Below are 20,767 nucleotides of genomic sequence, written 5' to 3'. Positions count from 1 at the left end.
TTTCTTCTGGGAAATTTGATGTGTCCTTAAGCGTTCCAAGACAGGAGGATGAATTTCAGTCTGGAAAGGCTTGTTTGTCTTCTGTTTATCTTAAATCAGACACAAAGTGTTTAGCAAGTTACACCTGAGATGAAACCAGTCCCAGCTGGAGGAAGAAATCCATAATTACAAACGTAAATAGCATTTCCATCCTTCCTTTCTGTACCAATTGAGATATTTTCCTACTTAACCTTGTTTGCAAATGCTGCCGCCGTGGGAAACAGCTCAATTGATAGTTGTTTTGTCCAGTAATGGATAAAGATTTTTAGGCAGCTGTTAAGCCCAGTGGTTTAGTTAGTGGAAATATTCCTTTTATTCAAACATGATAGCTGCCCTTGGCATGTCAAAGTGTTCTGTTTGCAAGGTGCAGAGTAGATGGTTTTCTCTGAAGAAAGGTGAAGTGTTGTTGAGGATCTTTTGGGGTTTTTTTCTCTTTCTGGGAAGTAGCCTGGGATCATTGGCAAGGGTGATAAAAGGCGACAGAAGTTAATAAATATCACCTTAGCCTGGTTGGGTCTCCAAATCTGTCTTAATTTTTCTCTGTCTGACTTTTACATCTATTTATTGAAACCATGTATGATTCTTTAAGCAGCATGTTGTAATTTGTTTGGAGATACAGGGCTAGAGATGTGTCTCTTTACTGGCTTCTGAAACAGCTGTGAAATAAGAGTTACAAACTTTTATACAAATGACTTAAACATATTGCAGATTCAGTTAAAAATAAATAAGTCAGTCCTTAGCAAGGATTTCAATAAGCAGTAAGAGTAGCTGAATTAAAATATTTCCACTAAAATTAATGAGCCAATCCTGGAATGCTTAGGCTGACTCTTAAGTGTGCTCATTTAAAGACTTTGAATATGTTTGCCTGTCTGAATTTCTATGGAGCATTTTGAATGCATGACAGATTATAGTCTTCAGTTATTTTAATTTGCTTTTCTTAATGGGCAAAATAGCTAAGAGCCTAATAATAAAAGACACTTACTGCTTATCATTTACATTATTTTATGTGTTCATTAATAACTATAATGGGTTTTATAAAACAAAAAAATCAAGTCTAAGTCTCCCCAGGTCATGTTAGTGCAAATGTTGCATAGTATTCTACGGGAGATTTAGGAAATAAACTGTTTTTTGAAGCGCATTCTTAACTCCATACTGTTGCAGAGCAAGTTGGAGAACTTCTAAGGAAATTTCTTTTCTAATTTGCTCTGTGGATAGAAAATGCAGTAGTGTATAAATGGCCTGCTTTGCTTTCTCTAGATACGTTCCCAGGCACTTACATATACCATAGTGCAGTGATGGGCAGAACCCAGACTGTGTGCAGCTCAGTGAAATCCTCTAAATACAGGTTGTTAGGTACAGGAATAGTGTTGTTACAGTCCTGTCTTCTCTTCTGTAGGCTCAGTTATCCCTGTTTGTTCAGCCTTTCCTTACACACCTGGTTCCTGGGCTTCCAGGCATTTCCTTTACTGAGAGCTAAACAATCTCCATTGGGCCACTTTTTTCTGGCGGTGTCGTGCTCCGAAAACTGTGTAATTTGTGGACTCACAGGTGTCCTCCAGTCTGCTGCCCATATAGCTTTCCATAGTCTACATTGCCGCTGCTCTGAGAGTTACGGGGATTTGTGGTTCTTCTTGGCGTCTGCTGGGATGAGAGGGCTCGTAAATTCAAAACCCAGCGTGAGAAATGGAAGTGCTAAGAGTGCAAGAAGGATATGGATCAACGGGAGCAAAACAGAGCCATAAAATCTGGTACCTCAAAGGAGCTCGTCTGTTGAAATTTTGCTTCTCAGCAAAACGCGCGGGAACAGTTTAGCTACCCGGTTGCTCCTGATGGAGATGCGTAAACCCTAAGATTTTATCTGTAAAAGCAGGATGCAGTCCTGTGTCACAACCACAGGCTGCTTTTCAAGCCCATCTAAATGTGAGATCGCTACAAAGCAGAAAACCGGCTCTGAAGGGCTTAGCTCTGTATTATCTCAAGAGCTGTAACGTTAATTTTCACACAGCTTAGTTACTATATGGGAACCCGCGGTGGAAAATACCCATCTGTGAAATCGCACCGATTTCTTCTGTTCCTGGGATTACTCTAGAGAAACAAGAGCTGAGTCAAGCTCTTGGTGTTGCGGTTCAGGGTTGTGAAGCGTGACTGCAGCCCCTGTGCTCCGTTTGGGGTGGTGCATCGATGCTTCCAGCTCAGACCCCCAGCCCCTGCTTTGGACCGAGGCTGTCTGTCCTGCCTTGCCGTGGCCAAGCGGAGCTCTGGCAATGCAAGGTCAGCGTCTGGCTCCGTTCCATGTCCCCTTGGTAGATTTGGTGGCTGGTCCCAGGGTTCCCAGATGGTCTGTTTGTACCTGTCAGTGCAGGTGAGTATATTCAGCATCCCAGGGTTCCTGCGTGGAAATTTCCCATGTTTGCACAACAGGACAGGATCAGGGGATTGCATCTTCCACTGTAAATTGTCTTTCTGTCTGCGACGTTTTCCTTCACCAACGTAACAACCCAATCTAAGCTCCCAAGGGATGTTTTAGAGGGTAAAAGCTGCTTTACAAGCAAATCCCAAATGGTGGTCATCAGCCATCGTCATTCATCTCGCTCACATCATCATACGCAGGGTTGTACAGTGCCTTGTGTTTGGGGAGCTCAAAGCTCCAAGGGTTCTTTGCGTAGGAAACATAAATGCAGAGAAGAAATACTGTTCTTCTGCCACCTTTTCTGTAAACTGTCTCATCTGGAACCCTGTACCCATCACACCCAGAACCCCACGTTACTCTAGATTGCGTTGTAAAAGGAAAGATAAATGCAAAAAAAAATTTAAAATGGCGTGTATGTTCTCCAGTCAGAAGGTTATCATACAGATGTGTTACCGTCTTCTCATTTCCCAGCCATAAACGAATGAGAGAGCAACTCTCTCCTGAGCCAGTAAATTCCTCCAGCTAGTAATTTTTTCTCCTGATCTGGTGAGCTCCTTAAGAATAGAGGTTTCATCATTATTATCATTATTATTTTTATTATTATTATTGTAAACTACTACAGGAATGGTTTCAACAAAAGAATTAAACCTTACATTGTATCCAGATAATGTTCTTAGCTTCTCTATGAGATTTACTAAATTGCACCCTGGGAATTATGCAAATAAAACTTTTGGTCAAAATGCTACAGGATTACTGTAAAAAAAATAATAAATTTTTTAAATCTCATTAAGAGTGCTAAAATTACATGTTCCAGTCTAAAAAGCATGTGCCTTTGTGTGATGAATATCTCCTTGGTAGTAATACATACTATGCTTCATTGTCAATGGTCTTTGCAACTTTCTGTGACAAGTGCTACTCCTTACGTGCTTTTTTCCTGAACACTTCACATTCTTGTATTCTTACTGGAAATGGAATTAAGTACAGGTAACAGGCAAACCATTGCAGTATGATGGCAATTAACAACAAATAATGAGTCATCGCTGAATATTTGCAACATATTTCCCCCTATCTGTTTTGCTCAATGCGGTATAATTATCTCGTGGATTTTTCTTACTGTAATTGGGTAAGTCGTGTGGGTCTTATGATATATTTCATCTCCTAGATCTGCAATGATTTACATACAGACAGTTTAGACCCTATTAATGCTAATAAAAGCGCTGCAAGGACATCCTGTAGCATACACTTTATTAAACTGTACATAGCTTTCTTAGAGGGCTGTTGTTTATCTGCATTTCCTGAAAATAAAATATAGTGCCTTTAGCACTGAATATTTAAATCCAGGCTCCTTTTCCCTGTTTCTGTCTCTCTCTATGCATTTCTAATGCTTCTATCATGATGGCATCTGGGTACTGTATGCAACAGGAAATAGAGCAGAAAAATGTCCGCAAAGAACTAACAGACTCTCCTCTTCCATGATTCAGGTTAAAATTGCTTCCATCTTAGTTCCTTGGAACTGGTTTGCTGTTTGGTACTTGTGCTCCAGTTGCAGCCGTGGTTGAGCCAAACTGGGAACCCCACCTCAGAGCTTACAGGTGCAGCAGTGGCTTCCTACATTTTCACTTACATTAAGCCTATCTAAAAATGTGTACGTAACAGGTTAGAGCTTGAACTCCCTGACTTGAGCTATACATTTGCACAGACATTCAGTGTTCAGCCCTTTCTGCCTGGCAGCGTGGAAGCTGACTTTCTGAAAATGGGGACTGTGAATTTCAGTCATTGAACTGGTGACTCGGTTGCCGTCATTAAAGCCACAGTTGTGCAAGCAAAGCTTGATTTTAATATCCTCTTTTTCACCCACGGATTTGCTAATGAAAATTGGATTAATACCTGTCTGCTTAGGTCCCTATTACAAATACCCACTGGGCCCACAAAAACCTGTATAAACCGTTGTGTGCAGCATGAGGGCACTTTGACAGTGTCCCCAGTACCTCTTTTAAATGATTACACCAGTGTAAGTCAAATCAGTTTTCCTTGGTACTAAAAGCCTAAACAAGCAGTGAATCCTGCAGAGAGAAGACAGATGAAACTGTCTCTATTCCCTGACCTTCAGCGCCAGAAGTGTAGGTGCAGCACGAATCAATCCTGGCAGTGTCTAGTAATAACTGACATTATTAGCCGTTAGCAGGAGCAGAGTATTTGGCGGAGGCAGTGCAAAGAAAACAGTGTGCAAACTTGGTAACGATCTGGACAAAGGTGTCAAAGGAGGTTCTCAGAGCCAGGGGATCTGATGTTATTTTGCAGCATCTTTCCAGCCTCCCATGTCCAGAGAGGAGGAGATAGCGGCCGATCACGTGCGGGAGGAACACAAGAACAACCCCCAGGCCTGTCCCAGTTCCTTTGCCTGGCAAGCGGAGCCTCCTCTTCCCTTGGGAAACCACCTTTGCTCCCCAAATTTGGGGCTGTTTTGGTGGGTGCACAGACCTCCTGCATCCCACTGAGCCCACTCAGGCTCCTCACAGCTGCCGTAGCGAAGATGCTAACGTGCACTTAGCAAGGAGATTTCTATTACCTTCCCGCTACTTTCTTGCATTCATAGACCTGTTAGGGTAAAATTAATGCGCGTTGCTTTTACAAGACGATTTGTGGTGGTGCGGGGGGTAGTGATTTATTTGTACCTTGCATTTTCTTCTGAGAATAGTCATGCTGTTGTAAGAACTTCTTTCAGCATTTGAACAGAAAATTAAATTTGGGTTTAAAGAGATAGTCAGGGTTGCTAGGACAACATATTAACCTCCCTTTTTTATTTTCTCGGCTCTGTATCCAAGGTCCATGTAGTTCGTCATGCTGATTTGGTTTGTTGTGTGGTTCTCAAGGTATGGGAGGGAAGGGGTTTCGAAAGCAACATGCCAAACATGCTTTTCCTCAACTAATAGTCGAATGAAATGGTGACGTCGCACCGGGCATTGCCGGCCTTGCATTGTCAAGCCATCAGGTTTGGACAAAGAAGGAGCGAACAGCTCTGTTCTTAGAATTTCATGGGTGTATTTGTGTCCGCAGTCACTGAGAACATGGTGTGGGAGCTTACAGACAGTGTCTTCAGAAGTGATTAATGGCTGGGAGACTCTGGGTATGGCTGAACGATTTGGACACTTTGAGGAGCCTTGGGTTTCAGTAACATGTAAACAGTGGTTTTGTGTGTGTAGATTCTTCCACATCTAAGACAGAATTGCAATGATTTCTAGAGAATCATCATGAAGAAAAGAAGAGGAAAATAGCTGAAGATACGTGGAATACACTTTTCCTGGCTTTTCCCCAAACCTTTGGCGCACAGGTCCCTTGTCAAAATCGACAGCGGTATTACATTTATGCAGCTCTCAGGCTCCAATCTTTGAAGTTGTTTAAACATCCATATGGCTTTTGTCCAAAACTTATCGATTGCTGTCTTTGTTATTTTGTTCAGATTCGTTCCGATAAGGACAAAGAGATCCATATCAGATACAGCATCACCGGAGTGGGAGCCGACCAGCCGCCAATGGAAGTGTTCAACATTGACCCCGTGTCTGGCAGGATGTATGTGACTCGCCCGATGGACAGAGAAGAAAGAGCTTCCTACCATGTAAGCATAAAACAGCTTGAGTCTTATCTAGGTTCACAAGCTTGAAGGGACACGCAGCTTTGAGGAGACTGGGGTTTTGTTCAAAATCAGAGCCCAGTTCTCAGTTTCGACTGACTCCCCATGTCAGCAGAGACCTGGGAGATGTTTGCACAGGGATGCTCTGGCTTAATTAAGAGCACAAGTCTCAGGAGCAATTGAGTGTGTGTATGGAGATGCTGGTTTTGTTTCTGCTTTCCTTCAGTGTAATGTGCTCTTGCTAAATCAGCCAAACTAATGCAAAGCAGCATTAAACCGGTGTCCTTTTTGGACACAAAGTCCAAGTCATTTATTTAAAGTGGTGCAGCATCACACTGCTTATTAAATCCATGCAAATTTGTGGGGACTGAACACCCCAAAACCAGGAGAAGACGATTGCTACATTAGCACGTCCTGGGAAATTACTAATTTAAGAATCATTACTGCAGCTAAACATGCAATAATTGGCGTAGTCGTTTTTCATTTTAAATCACCAGGAGATGTTCAGGCAGTATGATGGGGGTGTGTCAGATACGTTTTTAAATATGCAGATAGACTAATATTAAATATGTGGAAATTAATTATGATTAATTACACTCAAAAGTGGTGCCTCACGCTATCCTAGTTCATAAAATGCTCTACCTGCAGAATACTTAGAGTGTAATTGGCCATTATGTTTTGATATAAATCCTAGGCCCTGTATTGCACAGCATAATTGCATAGCAGATACAGTCCCATAAATTGCCTAAAAAATGTGTTGCACCTTGCACAGTAGCCCTGCAAAATTTCCAACGCTTTCTGCATCTACGCACCAGTTCTTTCCTGGAATGGCTGTGACAGGTTGTTTCATGGATTGCTCTGTATCGTCTATCAGCATCATAATAGCCATTCGCGGGGATGCTGTAATGTCAGTGAAACGGTATGGGTCACTTCCACTGACACCATACCCCTAACTGCACCATCCGGATGCACATTCTGTCAGCTTTATCAGGTATCCAGTTAACCATGTTGACACAGCTTCTGGACTGGGATAGAAGGATAAAGAAAATAGATTACCTCTTTAGTTGGGTGGAAAAAGAGATTTCCCTTGGGTAAAAGAGGATCTGAAGGAAAATTATTTTATCCTCTGTGAACAAGAACAATTATTTTAGTTTGTTGTGCCTAGGAAAATATGAAGAGAGGTTGTTTTGAAAAGGGAATATTGGAGATAGAGTGTGTGTCATCTCAGTGTTGTTGATATCGTTTCAGAAGTGCCAGGTTATTATAACAGTGTAGTCAATAATACAATACACAAGTTAACACTTTTGATGGAGCCACTGTGATGTCTACTGTCAGACACTCTCCATCAAAAACATAAGATGAAAAAGATTTTGTCCTCCATAATAACAAGACATGTGCCCCCTGTAACCTACTGGGGCACAGTAAACTGAATTCTCGCCTTGGCAAAGGTGACTGGGTAATTCGGTGCAGGATTTCCAGCCTTTTCTGTTCCTTATGGAAACAATGAACTACCAACATCCCTATGTAAAGAAACATATTCAGATTCTGAGGGTTAAAGGAAGATGTAGTTTATAGAGTGTGAATAACTGATAAGTATGTTACAAGACCTCACAGACAGCAATAGTGAGTGACAGAAAATCTTTCTTAGCAGAACAGTAGAAGGTGATGGAGAACATTTTAAGTCATGGCTGTAAACAACCTTTAGAACCTTCAGCCTCGATAGTAATGGACTCATGATTTATTGAACCATCAATTGTTTGTTTAATAATACTTTACAAAATGTTTATAAATACACCATGTACAAAGCAATTACCCAAACACTAGTGTAGAAACTTACAGTAGGAATGGACAATCCTAGAAACTAGAAAAAATTAGGCCAGCTTCCAGAAGGAAAATAATCTCAGCTATTGCAAGTTTCAGAGAAGCGGATGAATTTATGACACTTCATATAGCTGAGTCTCTAATTGAAAGGGAAGACAGACTTGGAGCTGGGTTTACACCAGGCACTGGAGGAGCAGTCACTGAGGTGAAGGTTTGGGTATGAGCTGTGGAGTCTGGCCATCTTTAAATCAGTTTGACATCTGCTGTAGAGTTTTCTTTAGCTCAGACTGGTAGCTTAACTCTTCAGCTGGGGTGGAGGATGTTGGTGGAGCTGCAAGGCACCATCCCTGGTCTCTGGGCTTTTTTACCCAGTAGGACATGGGCTTCTTGTCCCATACGGGCTTGCTGCTCTGGCTGAAGACAGATGCAGTTATAGATCTTCAGGTTTCCACAGCCCTAAACAGAATGACGTCTTTTCAGCATCTCCATCAATGTCAAATGTTGTCCTTGGTGTTTTCATTCCCAGGTAATCTAAAAACTAATTATAAAAAAAAATATATATATAAGTTGCGAGTGTTTGTGAGGCTACATACAAAGAGTTCTGTTTCATTAACTGCCACATTTTCGACACACATTTTCTTATGCATAATTATCTGTATCGCTTCAGGACTGCCATTTTTAAAATACTAGTGTTTTAACTCTCCCCGCATTTAGCAAGCCATTTGTCTGATGAAATCTACCTTTTTCCCTAAGGTGAAACAGATTTATTCTAATTAGATTGAGAGTTCTGTAGCAAAGCTACATTTTCAAGATGGTTCTTGAACTTCTAGGGAGGATCATTCCAAGTTTGATGTATGCAGAAATGCATATGCCTCTGGGACTCTGGCTGCCCAGGTGCGTGCTGGCATTCCTGCATTAACCCCAGCACAGCTGGCAGTGGTCGTGATCGCAAGTTCAGCTGTGTTTTGGCTTCATCTCTTTTCTTGTCTGCGTTTCAAACCAGAGTACCAGTTCTCCAGGGACCTTGCAGACATCCCAGACACAGAGTCAGCTGCAAAAATGAGCAGAGAAAAATGAGAAGGGCTTTGCAGCCACTTAACCAACACCACATTCCGGTGCAGAAATGCACGTGTTGTGCTGAGTGATGCTGTGGGAACTGCTCCAGCACCTCTGGTGTCCGTGTCTGGGAACACAGCCTCGGGCCACACTGCCAGCACCAGCACGAGCTCAGTCACCACGTCTTGCTGCCGTCTCGCTGCGGCCACCGTGTGTTTCTGCTTCTCACCTTGTAGTCAGCCCTTAACCATAGAATCATGGAGTGGCTTGGGTTGGAAGGGACCTTAAAGATCGAGTTCCAGCCCCCCTGCCCTGGGCAGGGACACCTTCCACTAGATCAGTTGCTGAAAGCCCTGTCCAACATGACCTTGAACACTCTCATGAACGGGGCATCCACAGCTTCTCTGGGCAGCCTGTGCCAGGGTCTTCTCACCCTCCTGGTGACAAATGTATTCCTTATATCCAATTTAAATTTACCCTCTTTCGGTTTAAAGCTATTACCCCTCGTCCTGTCACTACATGCGCCTGTAAAAAGTCCCTCTCCAGCTTTCCTGCAGGTCCCCTTTAGGTAGTGGAAGGTTGTTACAAGGTCTTCTCAGAGCCTTCTCTTCTCCAGGCTGAACAACCCAACTCTCTCAGCCTGTCCTCGTAGGAGATGTGCTCCAGCCGTCTGGTCATCTTCATGGCCCCCAATGTTCATTGCATGACAAACAAGTTTCAGCAGGTGATAATATTTAATATGCATGAGTTCTCTTGCCCTTTTTTAGCTGCGTTACCCAAGTCCCGTTTGTTCCGCTGACAGAATTAGTGACTCCGAGCGTGTTTTCTGATCCAGACACCAATTTCATATCAAGCTGCAGTTAGGTCTGGCAAGTACAAGGGATAGTAAATTGGCAGGTTAGTTTTCCAAGACATTTTTCAAGCTCTGTTTTCAAAAGCCATCAACATAAACATGTCAGTAAGCAGTAATTGCTTATGATACTGAAGTAATGTGCATTATGGAGAAACTTTGAAGCAAGTCCTAAGCCAGTCCCAGACGTGTATTTCTTCAGCATCAGACTGATGAAATACTGTCTCAGAAATGGCTGGAGCAGAACAGGTGGGTAATAGTCTGAAAAGGAGTTATTTCAAGTACAAAGAGACAAAAAATTATTGGAAATTAAGGGATACAAGAGCTAATTCCAGTATTTTGAACCAAGTTCTAGTGAGTAATGCTAGCCATTTGTGTCACAGTTCTCTAATTTGAACTTTTAATCACAATTAAGAGCACACAAATTAGGCATGACATTGTATGCTTATTGCTTTAAGGCTCTGTCACTGATTGATAATGTATATTTGTATTAGTGGTATTAGTGTATAACTAATAGTCATATTTAACACAATTCACTGTGTTGACTTTGACTAACTACCTTCAGATACCACCAGCCTCCAGTGTAATCAATAATCATGATACTGAATCATTTGTATGCCAACAGCTACATTTACACTGGAAACTGTCGGTAGTAAAACCTCAGAGACCTGTGGTAGCTGCTGCTGAATATGATAGAAATGGTTGTCATACTTTTAAGCAATATTTGTTAAAGAATATCGAGCCTGCTTGGCTGGTGTACAGCAGAGCGATACACCAGCTCAAGATTAGCTGGGACCTGTATTAATTTTTCAGAATGCTCTGCAAGGTATTGCGTTCAATATTATTTATTCCTTCTCTACTCTTGTCATGTTCTCCCTCTTGGGGACAATGTAAATATTTCAGACCAACTTTTAAATGTTTCTTAACTGTGTCTGCAGCTAGACACCAGCTTGAATACTCGTGCATGACCCATGTCTGGTATTTGTCCCGTGGCCCAGGTTGGTCTCACCGGCCTTTTCAGGGGTGGTTTTTCCAATTCTAACTGACGCGTGTGTCTGGTGGAGCACAGCCGTCACCTTTTGTGCCACATGCGTCTGCTTTCCATCCCATCCATCTACCACCAAACACCCTCTTGGTCCCAGGCGGGACCAGTTGGCAGCCTGAGCCCTGGAGCGCCGCGTTGGACTCAAACTGTGCCTCTCACCTGAAGGACAACTCCAGAACGAAACGTGTTGTCCAGCTTGAGGATGCCTCTTTAATGCAAAGAGTAGGGCAGGAGTGTAAGGGAGGAAGGGATTAAGGGAAGGAAATGTAGTATCTGCTCTGCCTTGGAGACAGGACTCGTTTCTCAGTGGACAGGCTGCCTCATGAGGGTCCGTCCGCCTCTGCTCCCTCCTCTGGGAACAGGCTCTGACGAGGAGGAGCTCCCACCGAGCCGAGATTCAGCCTCTTGTCTCCCTCTGCTGCTCTGGCACTGACCATAGAGCAGCAATGTGGTGGGGAAGGATACGGAGGCGTCAGCACATGAGAATTGTTTAAAGAATGCAAGCAAGCCCAAGAGGAAAAAGAAAAAAAAAGAAGTTTATTGGATATGAGGCAAAAGAGAAGCAGGAGCGAGCAGAGGAGTGTGCAGAAGGGCAGCAGTACCGGCTGCGTTGGGAGCAAAGAGCAGCTACAGACACCCAGACACCGGCGCATCCCGGGACACAGAGGCGCAGGGTTTGCTGGGCTGGGCTTGGGCAGCGGGTGCTGTCTTGGCCACCCAAAAGCTGTTAGTTGGGACACCAGTGCCCGCATTGGTGCCCCCAGGCACTGTCCTCCCTTCCAGAGCTCAGGTGACACTTGTGCTCATCACCACAGCTTTGATGAGACTTCTGCAGTCTTGCTTATTGAATATTTTTTTTTCCTTGAGTGCAAGAGGTAACGCTTTCATGGGTACATGTGCTTAGTGAGTGCAACAAGCAGATAGATGTGCATTGCTGAGAAATCCCTTACTCCTGGAGATTTCAAACAAAAGCTATCAAATGTAATTAAAAATTTGCGGGGAGAGAGTCAGATCTGAGAGGGAAGATACCAGATTTGCTCTCTGCTTTATCTCTGAATGGAACCGTTTCCGCTGCTGGAAATGCAGCAAGACAGAGCCCAGTGCTGCCTCAGTTTGAAGATAATAACTTTAATTTTAGCTCCGAATTACTTTTTTTTCAAAGGCAGTCTGACCTCTGACTAGTAAAGTTATTGAATTGCCATGTCTGACGTGATGAAGGATGGCTCAACAGGTGGGAGTCAAAGCGGTTTGTATGCAGGCAAGAAATGCAGATATTAAGAGCATTGCAAGTCGTGCAATACAAATGGTACATCCCGTGTTGCAAACAAAGCCATATTTCTTCAGTCTTTAAAGGAAAAGAGCTGCTTAACTTCCTTCAAAAAAATGTTTTTCTCCCAGCTCATTTCACGTGGCAGTTTGTTCTCTTTGCTTGATTAAATGTTAATCCAGCCCATCTTAATAGCGTGCAGTTTCTTTTGTTAAGCTCTGGACTTCTGAACACCGTACATGAAGGAGAAAGCCACATCAATCACGGCACAGCGAGAGCGAAAGGCGGAAGCCGGCGCTAATGCAATTAGCACATTTATTTGTCATGCATCAGAGGAGCTCGAGACCTCCTTGGCACCAGAGCTCCGGCTCCCAGCGGCATCCCCATGGCCTGGGGAGCTGCTGGAGGCGACCAGAGCCCTCGATCCCTTAGAAGGCACAAGCTGGTGTGTGGCAACGTGCATGAGGGGCGGTGGGCAGGTCCCTGTCCCTCAGCCCCGCTCTCCCAGCCCTTGCACCAAGCCAGCGTCCTCTGAAGGCTCCGTCTGTCAGTCCGTCATCCCGCCAGCCTCGCAGGGTGTCCCGCAGTCCTCCTGAGCACCAGCCCCAGTTTCCGTGGAGGTTCAGCAATGCTCCCTGGTGCCGAAGTGAAGAAAGGTGACAAACGGGGTCTGCAGCACTTGCCCCCATGCATCGGCAGGGTCAAGCAGCCCTTTCCTCGCTTGTCTGTTTTCCAGCACCGGCAGCTCCGCTCAGCACACACGCCAGTTAGAGTAGCCATCTGTTCCCTTTAATGAGAGAGCTACCCATTTTTTTCACCTGATTACTGATTGTTCCAGACTATTGTTGATTGCTTTGTTTTATTAATTACTCATTTTGACATGCTGTATCTGTCCCTTTTGTTCAGAAAACAGATGCTCTTGTTCTCGAGCATTATTGCTGATGGTTATTACTAATAAGATAAAGCCACGGTTTCAGTTTAACTGAGGACTCAACACTGTGGCTCTGGTTATTGTAATGCTTCAACACTGGATATTTTAGTCAAGGCTGAGAAAAACATTTCGTTCTTAATGCCATGGGGAGTCCCATCATTTGAAGGAAAGGGACTTTTTTAATGTGTTTTGGTGCATAATGCAGTGGTGTCGGTAGGTGTTGCTGTTCCTAGAGACCATGATTAAACAAAGAATAAACAATACTAATGTCATTCTGAAATCTCTTCGCTTATTAATCTCTGCTATTGTGGTTATGAAAGACTGAAGGTTCCCATAAGAAACCTCTTAAGTCAAACTCATTTCCTCACTGTGCTTGGAACTAAACAAAATTTGCTTTTCAGATTGTCAGGCAAGGTTCACCACATCTTAAAAATCAAAATATAGTGGTCTGTTAGCAGTGAAGGAGATAACATCACTACACCAGAGTTTAAGTGTTTCCACTGACAGTTGCTATTTTAAAATATTATTTCAATATTATGTGAAGCCTTGAAAAACTGCCTGTGTGTGGAGTCTAGATGGAAGCCACGTCACTGCTTTCTGCTGGAATTAGATGCCCACTCAGTTCAATTTTGAGAAAGTATTTATGAGGTGAAGTCAATTCTCACAAAACATGGTCTTTCATTCTGCAACAAATCCAATTGCTGATATTATGCTTTTATTGTGCTTATTCCCAGCTCCGGGCTCATGCAGTGGATATGAATGGAAACAAGGTGGAGAATCCTATTGACCTTTACATCTATGTGATTGATATGAATGACAACAGACCGGAGTTTATAAACCAAGTCTATAATGGATCTGTTGATGAAGGCTCTAAACCAGGTACCGTTATAAAAAAGTCTTAAAGTTATCATCACCTTTCAAACATTAATCTGACGTGGTGGCTTTGCCTCCTCTTGAAATAGGGGGAGTGTGGGAGAGGTTTGCTGTTGCTGGCGCTTTGTTGAAGACTGATAGAGGTGAGAACAATCTGGCTGGTATCTCTGGATGCAGAGAAAGTGCAGATGAATATCTGACTCCTTGATATTTAATCCAGTCATTTGCAAACTCAATATCTGGCTCCCAGTCAGACTCCAATGGAGTCTGTGTCCCAAGGTGTGAAGAAAATACTTTCTTATTTGGAGGCTGATGCAAACCTATTGAAGTGAGAATATTCCCACTGAAATTGCTGGCCCGTCCTCCGTCCCCATAGACTTTTCGTACAGAGGGTGAAATGGGGAAAAACCTGAAGCAGAGCTTCAGAAAATTTACGGGTGAAAAATTAGTGAGCATGTAAGCTGTACACAGAATACAGGTGATTATTTTTATTTGAACACGTTTATATGCTTAAAAAATCACACTTATAATGGCCTTTAATGTTTTCAGCTATATTGTTGATTTGTTATTTAAGTGTGGTGTAACTGTGCAGTTTCCAATATGGTAGCAGGGTTATTTTAGCTTATTGCTGAGCATAACTAATGTGAGTGTCTTAGTTTTTTAAACAGAAATTATACTGTAAAAACTGTCACCAGTACAATTGGAAGTCTCCTGAAATCAGAGGGCGATTTTTCTAAGATAAATTTTATCCTCAGTTGTTTGCCAGCCGAGGGGTTAAGCACCGCGTGACTTTGTTTTGTGTCAGCAAACATTTATCACGGCTTCTCCGCTGCCTGAGGTGTCATAGGGAAGTCTCCGGTGGCCACTTTTTTTAACAAGGTGATTCTCAGTCCTGATTGATTGTCTTTCAACATTGTGAGGAATGGGCTGCTGGGGTGACATGTACTGGGGACAGAACATGACATTATTTTTGAGGAAAGAATAGGTACAGCTCCCTTCCTGAGATGCTCCGGGTGGTGACAAAGTGTGGATCCCGGTTCTGCTCGGCAGAGGGGACACAAGAAGTCCCTGAGCTGATGGCTCTAGTGACATCCTCCTGGAGGATTATCCCGCTTCCATTTGAAGGCCACTTTGGGGCATAGGAAGGTTTGACAATTGATACAACATTTCTGTAGAAAATCAAATTTCTTACATCTTACTCTAGGTCAGATCAATATTCAAAGTGTTCCCAAATGTTGTAACTGGCTCTGCTCATTTGTGTCAAACAAGCAGTAAATTGCATCCTCTTGTCTGAAATCCAGATAAGCCTTTGAGCTATTAAATCAGAATAGGATAACTTTGCCTACAAAATACTTGTGCCTCTGCTTCTACCAGTGATTTTTGGTATTCTGTATCCCAGGCTGGAGTGCTTGCCTTTAAGGCAGGTAGGTAGAAAGCAATCTGGTTTTATTCAAAAGCAATTACATTTGTCTTTGATGTGTTGGGTTTTTTTTTTCCCCTCTGTCCTGTTTAATCGTTATTCTTTTAAAGGTTTATATTAGTATTGAGCTTCTGTTCTTTGCTTTTGTAGAACCTCCTGGGAATTTAGGTATCTGAGGCCCTCATTCCATGTATTTGACGATAAACATTATGTTGTGTCTTTGAGAAAGTGATAGAGAGGTCATAGAGTTACTGTGGATGTCTGCGCGCTCCTCCTTTGCCTCAAAGTTACGAATCCCTGTTTTCTGTAGATACAAGTCTAGATGACGTATTTAGCTAAACACAGATCTTGCAGGGATTTGGAAACTTTTTTGTCGTTCAAGATGCTTCAGAATATTACAATAACTAAGGAGATACCACACCAGCCTTTATAAGGGGAAAAAATACATGGGCAGAATTCAAGATCATTTGTGGCAATGGTCAGCAAATGAAACACATTGCACACTTTTAGAGGTAACTGCAGAATGTGTCCATATAACAGTATGTTTTGTATTTATATGCATCTGTAAATATATATATGCATATGTGCGTATATCTGTATATAAAGTACAGATTTGCTTCAAGCAAACTAAAAAATCTCATTATATATTACAGGAGTTCAGCATTCATTTTCCACTGTTCATTGCTATTGAACTGTGCCTGAGGACTGAAAATGCTTCCCTGGATATCCTGTACAATTGTTATTTCTCACATCTTCCATATGCCCATTTATAATGGCCGTGATTGAAAATACAGTATTATTCGATTACCACAGTATCTGCAATGTTCTTAATAATTCTGCACACCTCTTATGAGAAAAGTAGCGAGAGTATTAGAGTATCCCAAATAAATGCTGACTCTGAGGGCAGCTGGTGTGAGCAGCCGATGACTGTTTGAAGTCAGTAGGAATTTTGCCCAGATTAAAAATTTAAGGGGAAAAAAAAAAAAAGGACATATGGAACTCAAGCTCTACCCATGGAAATTTAGCAGAGCAAAACCATCAAAAATATGCTATTGAGCACAAGGCACAGTGACCTTGAGCTGCAGGGAAAGCCCCCATAAGACTTTGCAGGATCAGTGGAGCAGATCCAATTCAAAGCGACCAGGAAGGGTCCCTGTGGAGCTGCCACTGGACACCCCGGGGTGCGGGACAAAGCGGCGGCGTCGGGGCGCGGGCTGGGATGTGGCTCCAGAGGATGCTGCACCACGTCCCCTCCCAGCAGCTGGGATGCAGCGAGCTGGAAGGGAGCACCGCACCTGCTCTCCAGCCCTGCAGGACAGCTGAAATTGTGCCTGGCCATGGCAGGGGATGGAGGGCGGCTAAGGAAGATGTGACCGACCGACTCTGTGAATAAACCAAAAGGAGAGAGAGTGAACCCAGAAAATGGGAACATGGGAAGGAAGTGCGCTCCAACCCGCGGCACAGTGTGATATTGCTGAACTCTTAGCCTCCCATGGAAGAAGCAACTTTGCTTTAGGCTAAAATACAAATATCCTTTAAAAGGGGATTGTCCAAGAGCTGGAGGAATTGGCAGGAATGTGAAGAGGCTCATTAGAGACAGCCTGATGGGGTTTAAGTGAAGGGGCTTCCCAGACTGCAGAGCACTCAGGCTGCCGGGGTTTCCGAGAGGCGCGTGCTCTCTGCGGTGTGCGAGTCACCTTGAAGCAGCCCTTGACAGGAATAGAAAAGAAATCATCAAGTATTATTAATTATAATAGGTTGTTGTTGCTGGTTAAGATTATAATAGCTTAATTGAAATAGTGTCTCACAGTGTAGCATAGTGTTCTTGAAATCAGGAGCTCATTCGTGTGAAGTTCTCTGCAGTGTGAACACGTGTGACACAGCCTGACCCCTTCACAACCCTAAGTGTCTGCTGGCTCTTAGACTGAATTGCATTTCTTTTTCCTCTTCTCATGCTCTCTGAAAAACATTTTAATGCATTTTTTTGTTTATCTGGCCTAAGGTCATGCAGCCAGACAATTTAAATGTGTAAACAGAGGCCCTTCCAAAAATGCGGAACAGCAATAGTGATGCAGGATTTTCTTTTCCACAGGACCATCGTTCTTCCTTTCTCTCCCCCTACACGAGTTGTTTTGATTTAACGCACCACTGTTTGAAAGTATATCTTAAAAGACCGTGTTTTACTCATATCAAATAATGTTCTGCCTCTTTGAACTCTGCCTCTACACGAAGAACACAGCCAAGTTTTAAAAATGCAGCTGCAAGCTCGAGCTGAAATTCCCCTGGTCCCTCTGGCAGCCTTAATCAGCAAAGTTCTCCCGGAGCTGCAGAACTTGCCTTCCAGGCGCTGATAAGGCAGGAGAGCTTGGCTGCCCAATGCTGCCCGCCCTGCCAGGGCTCCGCTGCCCTTTCAAATCCATGTCTGAGCAAAATCTACACAAAATCCACTGCCTTAAACCAGAGAGGAGCTGGGCTTTGGGGTGGGTTTTCCCTCCTGTACAACAGCAGTTACTGCGATGAGCCCAGCCCTTGTGCATCCCAGGGGTGTCTGTGGGGAGTGCTGTTTCAAAAGAAATCCTACAGTTTCCAGAAAATTGCTCAATAAGATAGAATGAAAATGCTTAAATGTAAAAAAAAAAAAAAGGGGGGGGAGTTTAATCACAGAACAAAAATGTGAGGGAGAAGGATTATTTTGGTCACTGCAGAAGCTTAGTTTTGATATAACCACCACAAAATGTACCTTACGGTAGGATGTGGATGTCTTACTTAACTGAAGCGTTCAGTTCTGAAAAGGTCAATGTGAAATGCTCTGCAGCGACTCGAGTGCTTTGCTCAGGGTTGTATCTATTTTGTTTTAACAGAAAGATTGTCAAAAATTAACACATCTCTCCGAAACAATTTGTTCCTGTCAGACTGGCCTTTTCCAGTCCCATTCATCCATTCCACTTCACTAACTCTCTGGATACATCTTGGTCCCTTTCAAGTCAATAGAGAAACTCTAAGTGCTTTCTCCTAAACTAGAGTTTCATCCAGCTGCTTCTTTCTCATGGTGTTGTGTAGGCGGGATAGTTCTCCGTGGGAATGGTGTGAAAGAATGCAGAGTATGGACAGTCCTCCAAAATAAGGGAATTTTAGTATTTCTTACAGGAGGAATGTTGTAATTTGAAATTTTCCTATCTCCTCCTGATTTCATGGAAGTCTGAGAAAATAGTTGTTGACAGCATGCCACATGAAAAATGAAATATTGATAGCTGGGAGCCAAATCTATATGTGGCAAATTGAGTTAAAAACAATCTCATAAAAATAAGCAGTATATTAAAAAAAAAAAACAACAAGGATTTTAAAAGCCGATTATTCTACTAGTGTCCCAGTTTGTTTATTTTATTTCTATGCCAGCAGAGATTCCCTCGGAGATTAACACCATGGACTAATGCACAGATGGGGCCAGAAACTTGAAAGTCATCTGAATATTAAGAATTGAAATCTTTAGCCTCAGTGATTTGAACAGAAAGCCAATTATGAGGCTGAATTAGTTTTCAAATTAAACTGCAATTTAAGGCTTCTGAAATTAATTTTTAAGGCATATAGTTGCATTTGTGTATACATATATTCACGTGGAGAATTTGGAATCTGCATTTCTGGCTCCTTCCTCTTTTCCAGCCTGATAGTGCAATTCACAAGGAGATTCCTGGTGTCCTGCAGGTTGTTCTTGCAGCGAGGGAACCGGCGGCTGTTGCTGGGTGGCAGGACAGGAAACGAAAGCAGCAGTGCCTGATATCTGAGGGGAACACGTTTCATTTTTATAACGTGAAGAACACACCGAGTGAAAACCCTGTTTTCCATTACACACCATTCCAAAATCTCCTTAGTGCTGCTTATAATTAAAACATTCAATATTCTTTTCCCAGCTTGGAGATAGATTGGTTTTAATACTCTCTGTTTAAGAAGGTTTGAATTCAGCAGAGCACCTGACCAGGTTCTGGGCTGATGTGGATGCTGGTGGAGATGTGACACGGGGAGGTCAGGGTCTGTACCAAGTGCCCGTTCCTGCTGGTAGCCCTGGAAATAATAATGCAAATGCTGTGTGTTTCAGAGACATCCTGCAAAGGTAAAATCTTCAAGAGCCAGAGTAGGTCTCAACAGGCTTTCCTGGTCATCCCAGAGCTCATCCCAAGTTGGTCGCATTCCTTCTGGCTTCATCACACGTGTATCGATGCAGGTTGGGAGGTGCTACTTCATATACTATTAAAAATGGCTTTATCCAGCCTGGCTCTCTTCTCTCACACATTACACACAGACTTAGGATACACAATATTCTTTTTGAAGTTCTTTTGCTCAGCCAAGCACAATTGTAAGGTAAGAAATTGTTTTTCTGCAGACACATGTGGTAGTGCTTCCCATTTTGTTTCGAGGTGGGTGGTTATGAAATCTGGTCTCTTAATTTCCTTCTCAGAAGCATCTAGTCCCAAGAGCAAGGAAGTGAATTATAGGACTGTAGGTGAGAAAAAAAAATGCAAATCCCCAGACTGATGGTTTTTCCCTCCAGAAAAAATGGTCAAGTTGATGTAAAGCAAAAAAATTTCGAAATCATGTTCTGAGATTATTCTGGAAGGGAGTTACAACCCTGCAATAGTCCACTGTCTGCCTCCTTTTAACCAGCAGTTACAAATAACATAGTGTTATATATATTATAGTATATAAGTTATATTACATTGTACTATATTATGTTTGTAGCCTATAATGTTACATTATATTGTCAAAATTCAAGGGTTGGCTTCAAGCCTTGTGGAAAATGTGTTAAGTCCGAGGTTTTGTGCAGCCGGGTCTGCATGATTTCACTAATTGCACATGTCTCCAGTTAGGCATGAATCCTGCCTGTACTTGTGAGCACAGTTCGGCGGTGATGTTCAGGATATCTTGTCCTAAGTCATGCTCTCTCCATTGTTTGAATTCGCCACTGGGAATCGAGAGGATTCATCTGCAGGAGCTCAGCCGAGCTGAGGCTCATCAATTTATGCAGTCAGAACTATTTGCTCAGAGGCTGAATCTGCTTTTGCCCATCTTGAAACTTCATTTCTGTTACTTCTCTGCGGCACGCAGGGTCTCAGCGGGCTGCAGGCTGCTGTACCCGAGTTCTCCTCCAGTCTCGCCATGCCCATGTGTGTGCTGCCTCGCTGCCTTTTCTCTCCTGAGATATTTAATTTTTAACAATAAGAAGGTGTTATTTCAGTTCCAGGTGACAGCAGCCTCTTCATCTCGCTCAGTCATCTCTCCAGACCTGCTCACTCTCTTGTTTCTCATTAGGTTGACTCTTGCCTTGTTTGAGGCTGAGAATCTGATGTCTCTGCTAATTAGGAAGTGGCATCCTTTATGAATTAGGTTAGCTGCTTGAAAGGTCAAAATTTGCCAATGATTACAGAAGTA

General features: G+C 42.9%; 1 protein-coding gene across 1 annotated transcript in view; it reads left to right on the top strand.

Moving 5' to 3' along the window:
* Nucleotides 1-20,767, top strand: part of CDH4 (cadherin 4) — a 426,117-nt gene that overhangs the window by 325,591 nt on the left and 79,759 nt on the right. The window contains exons 5-6 of the mRNA XM_082065460.1: nt 5,910-6,065; nt 13,785-13,929. Coding sequence (XP_081921586.1) covers nt 5,910-6,065; nt 13,785-13,929 — 301 coding nt within the window. The remainder of the gene's footprint in view (nt 1-5,909; nt 6,066-13,784; nt 13,930-20,767) is intronic.

The sequence above is a fragment of the Streptopelia decaocto genome, assembly GCF_964273445.1.
Source record: "Streptopelia decaocto genome assembly, chromosome: 14".
In the NCBI taxonomy this organism is placed as follows: Eukaryota; Metazoa; Chordata; class Aves; order Columbiformes; family Columbidae; genus Streptopelia; species Streptopelia decaocto.
The sequence above is the reverse complement of the archived record's forward strand: the minus strand, read 5'-3'. Positions and strand labels throughout refer to the sequence as shown.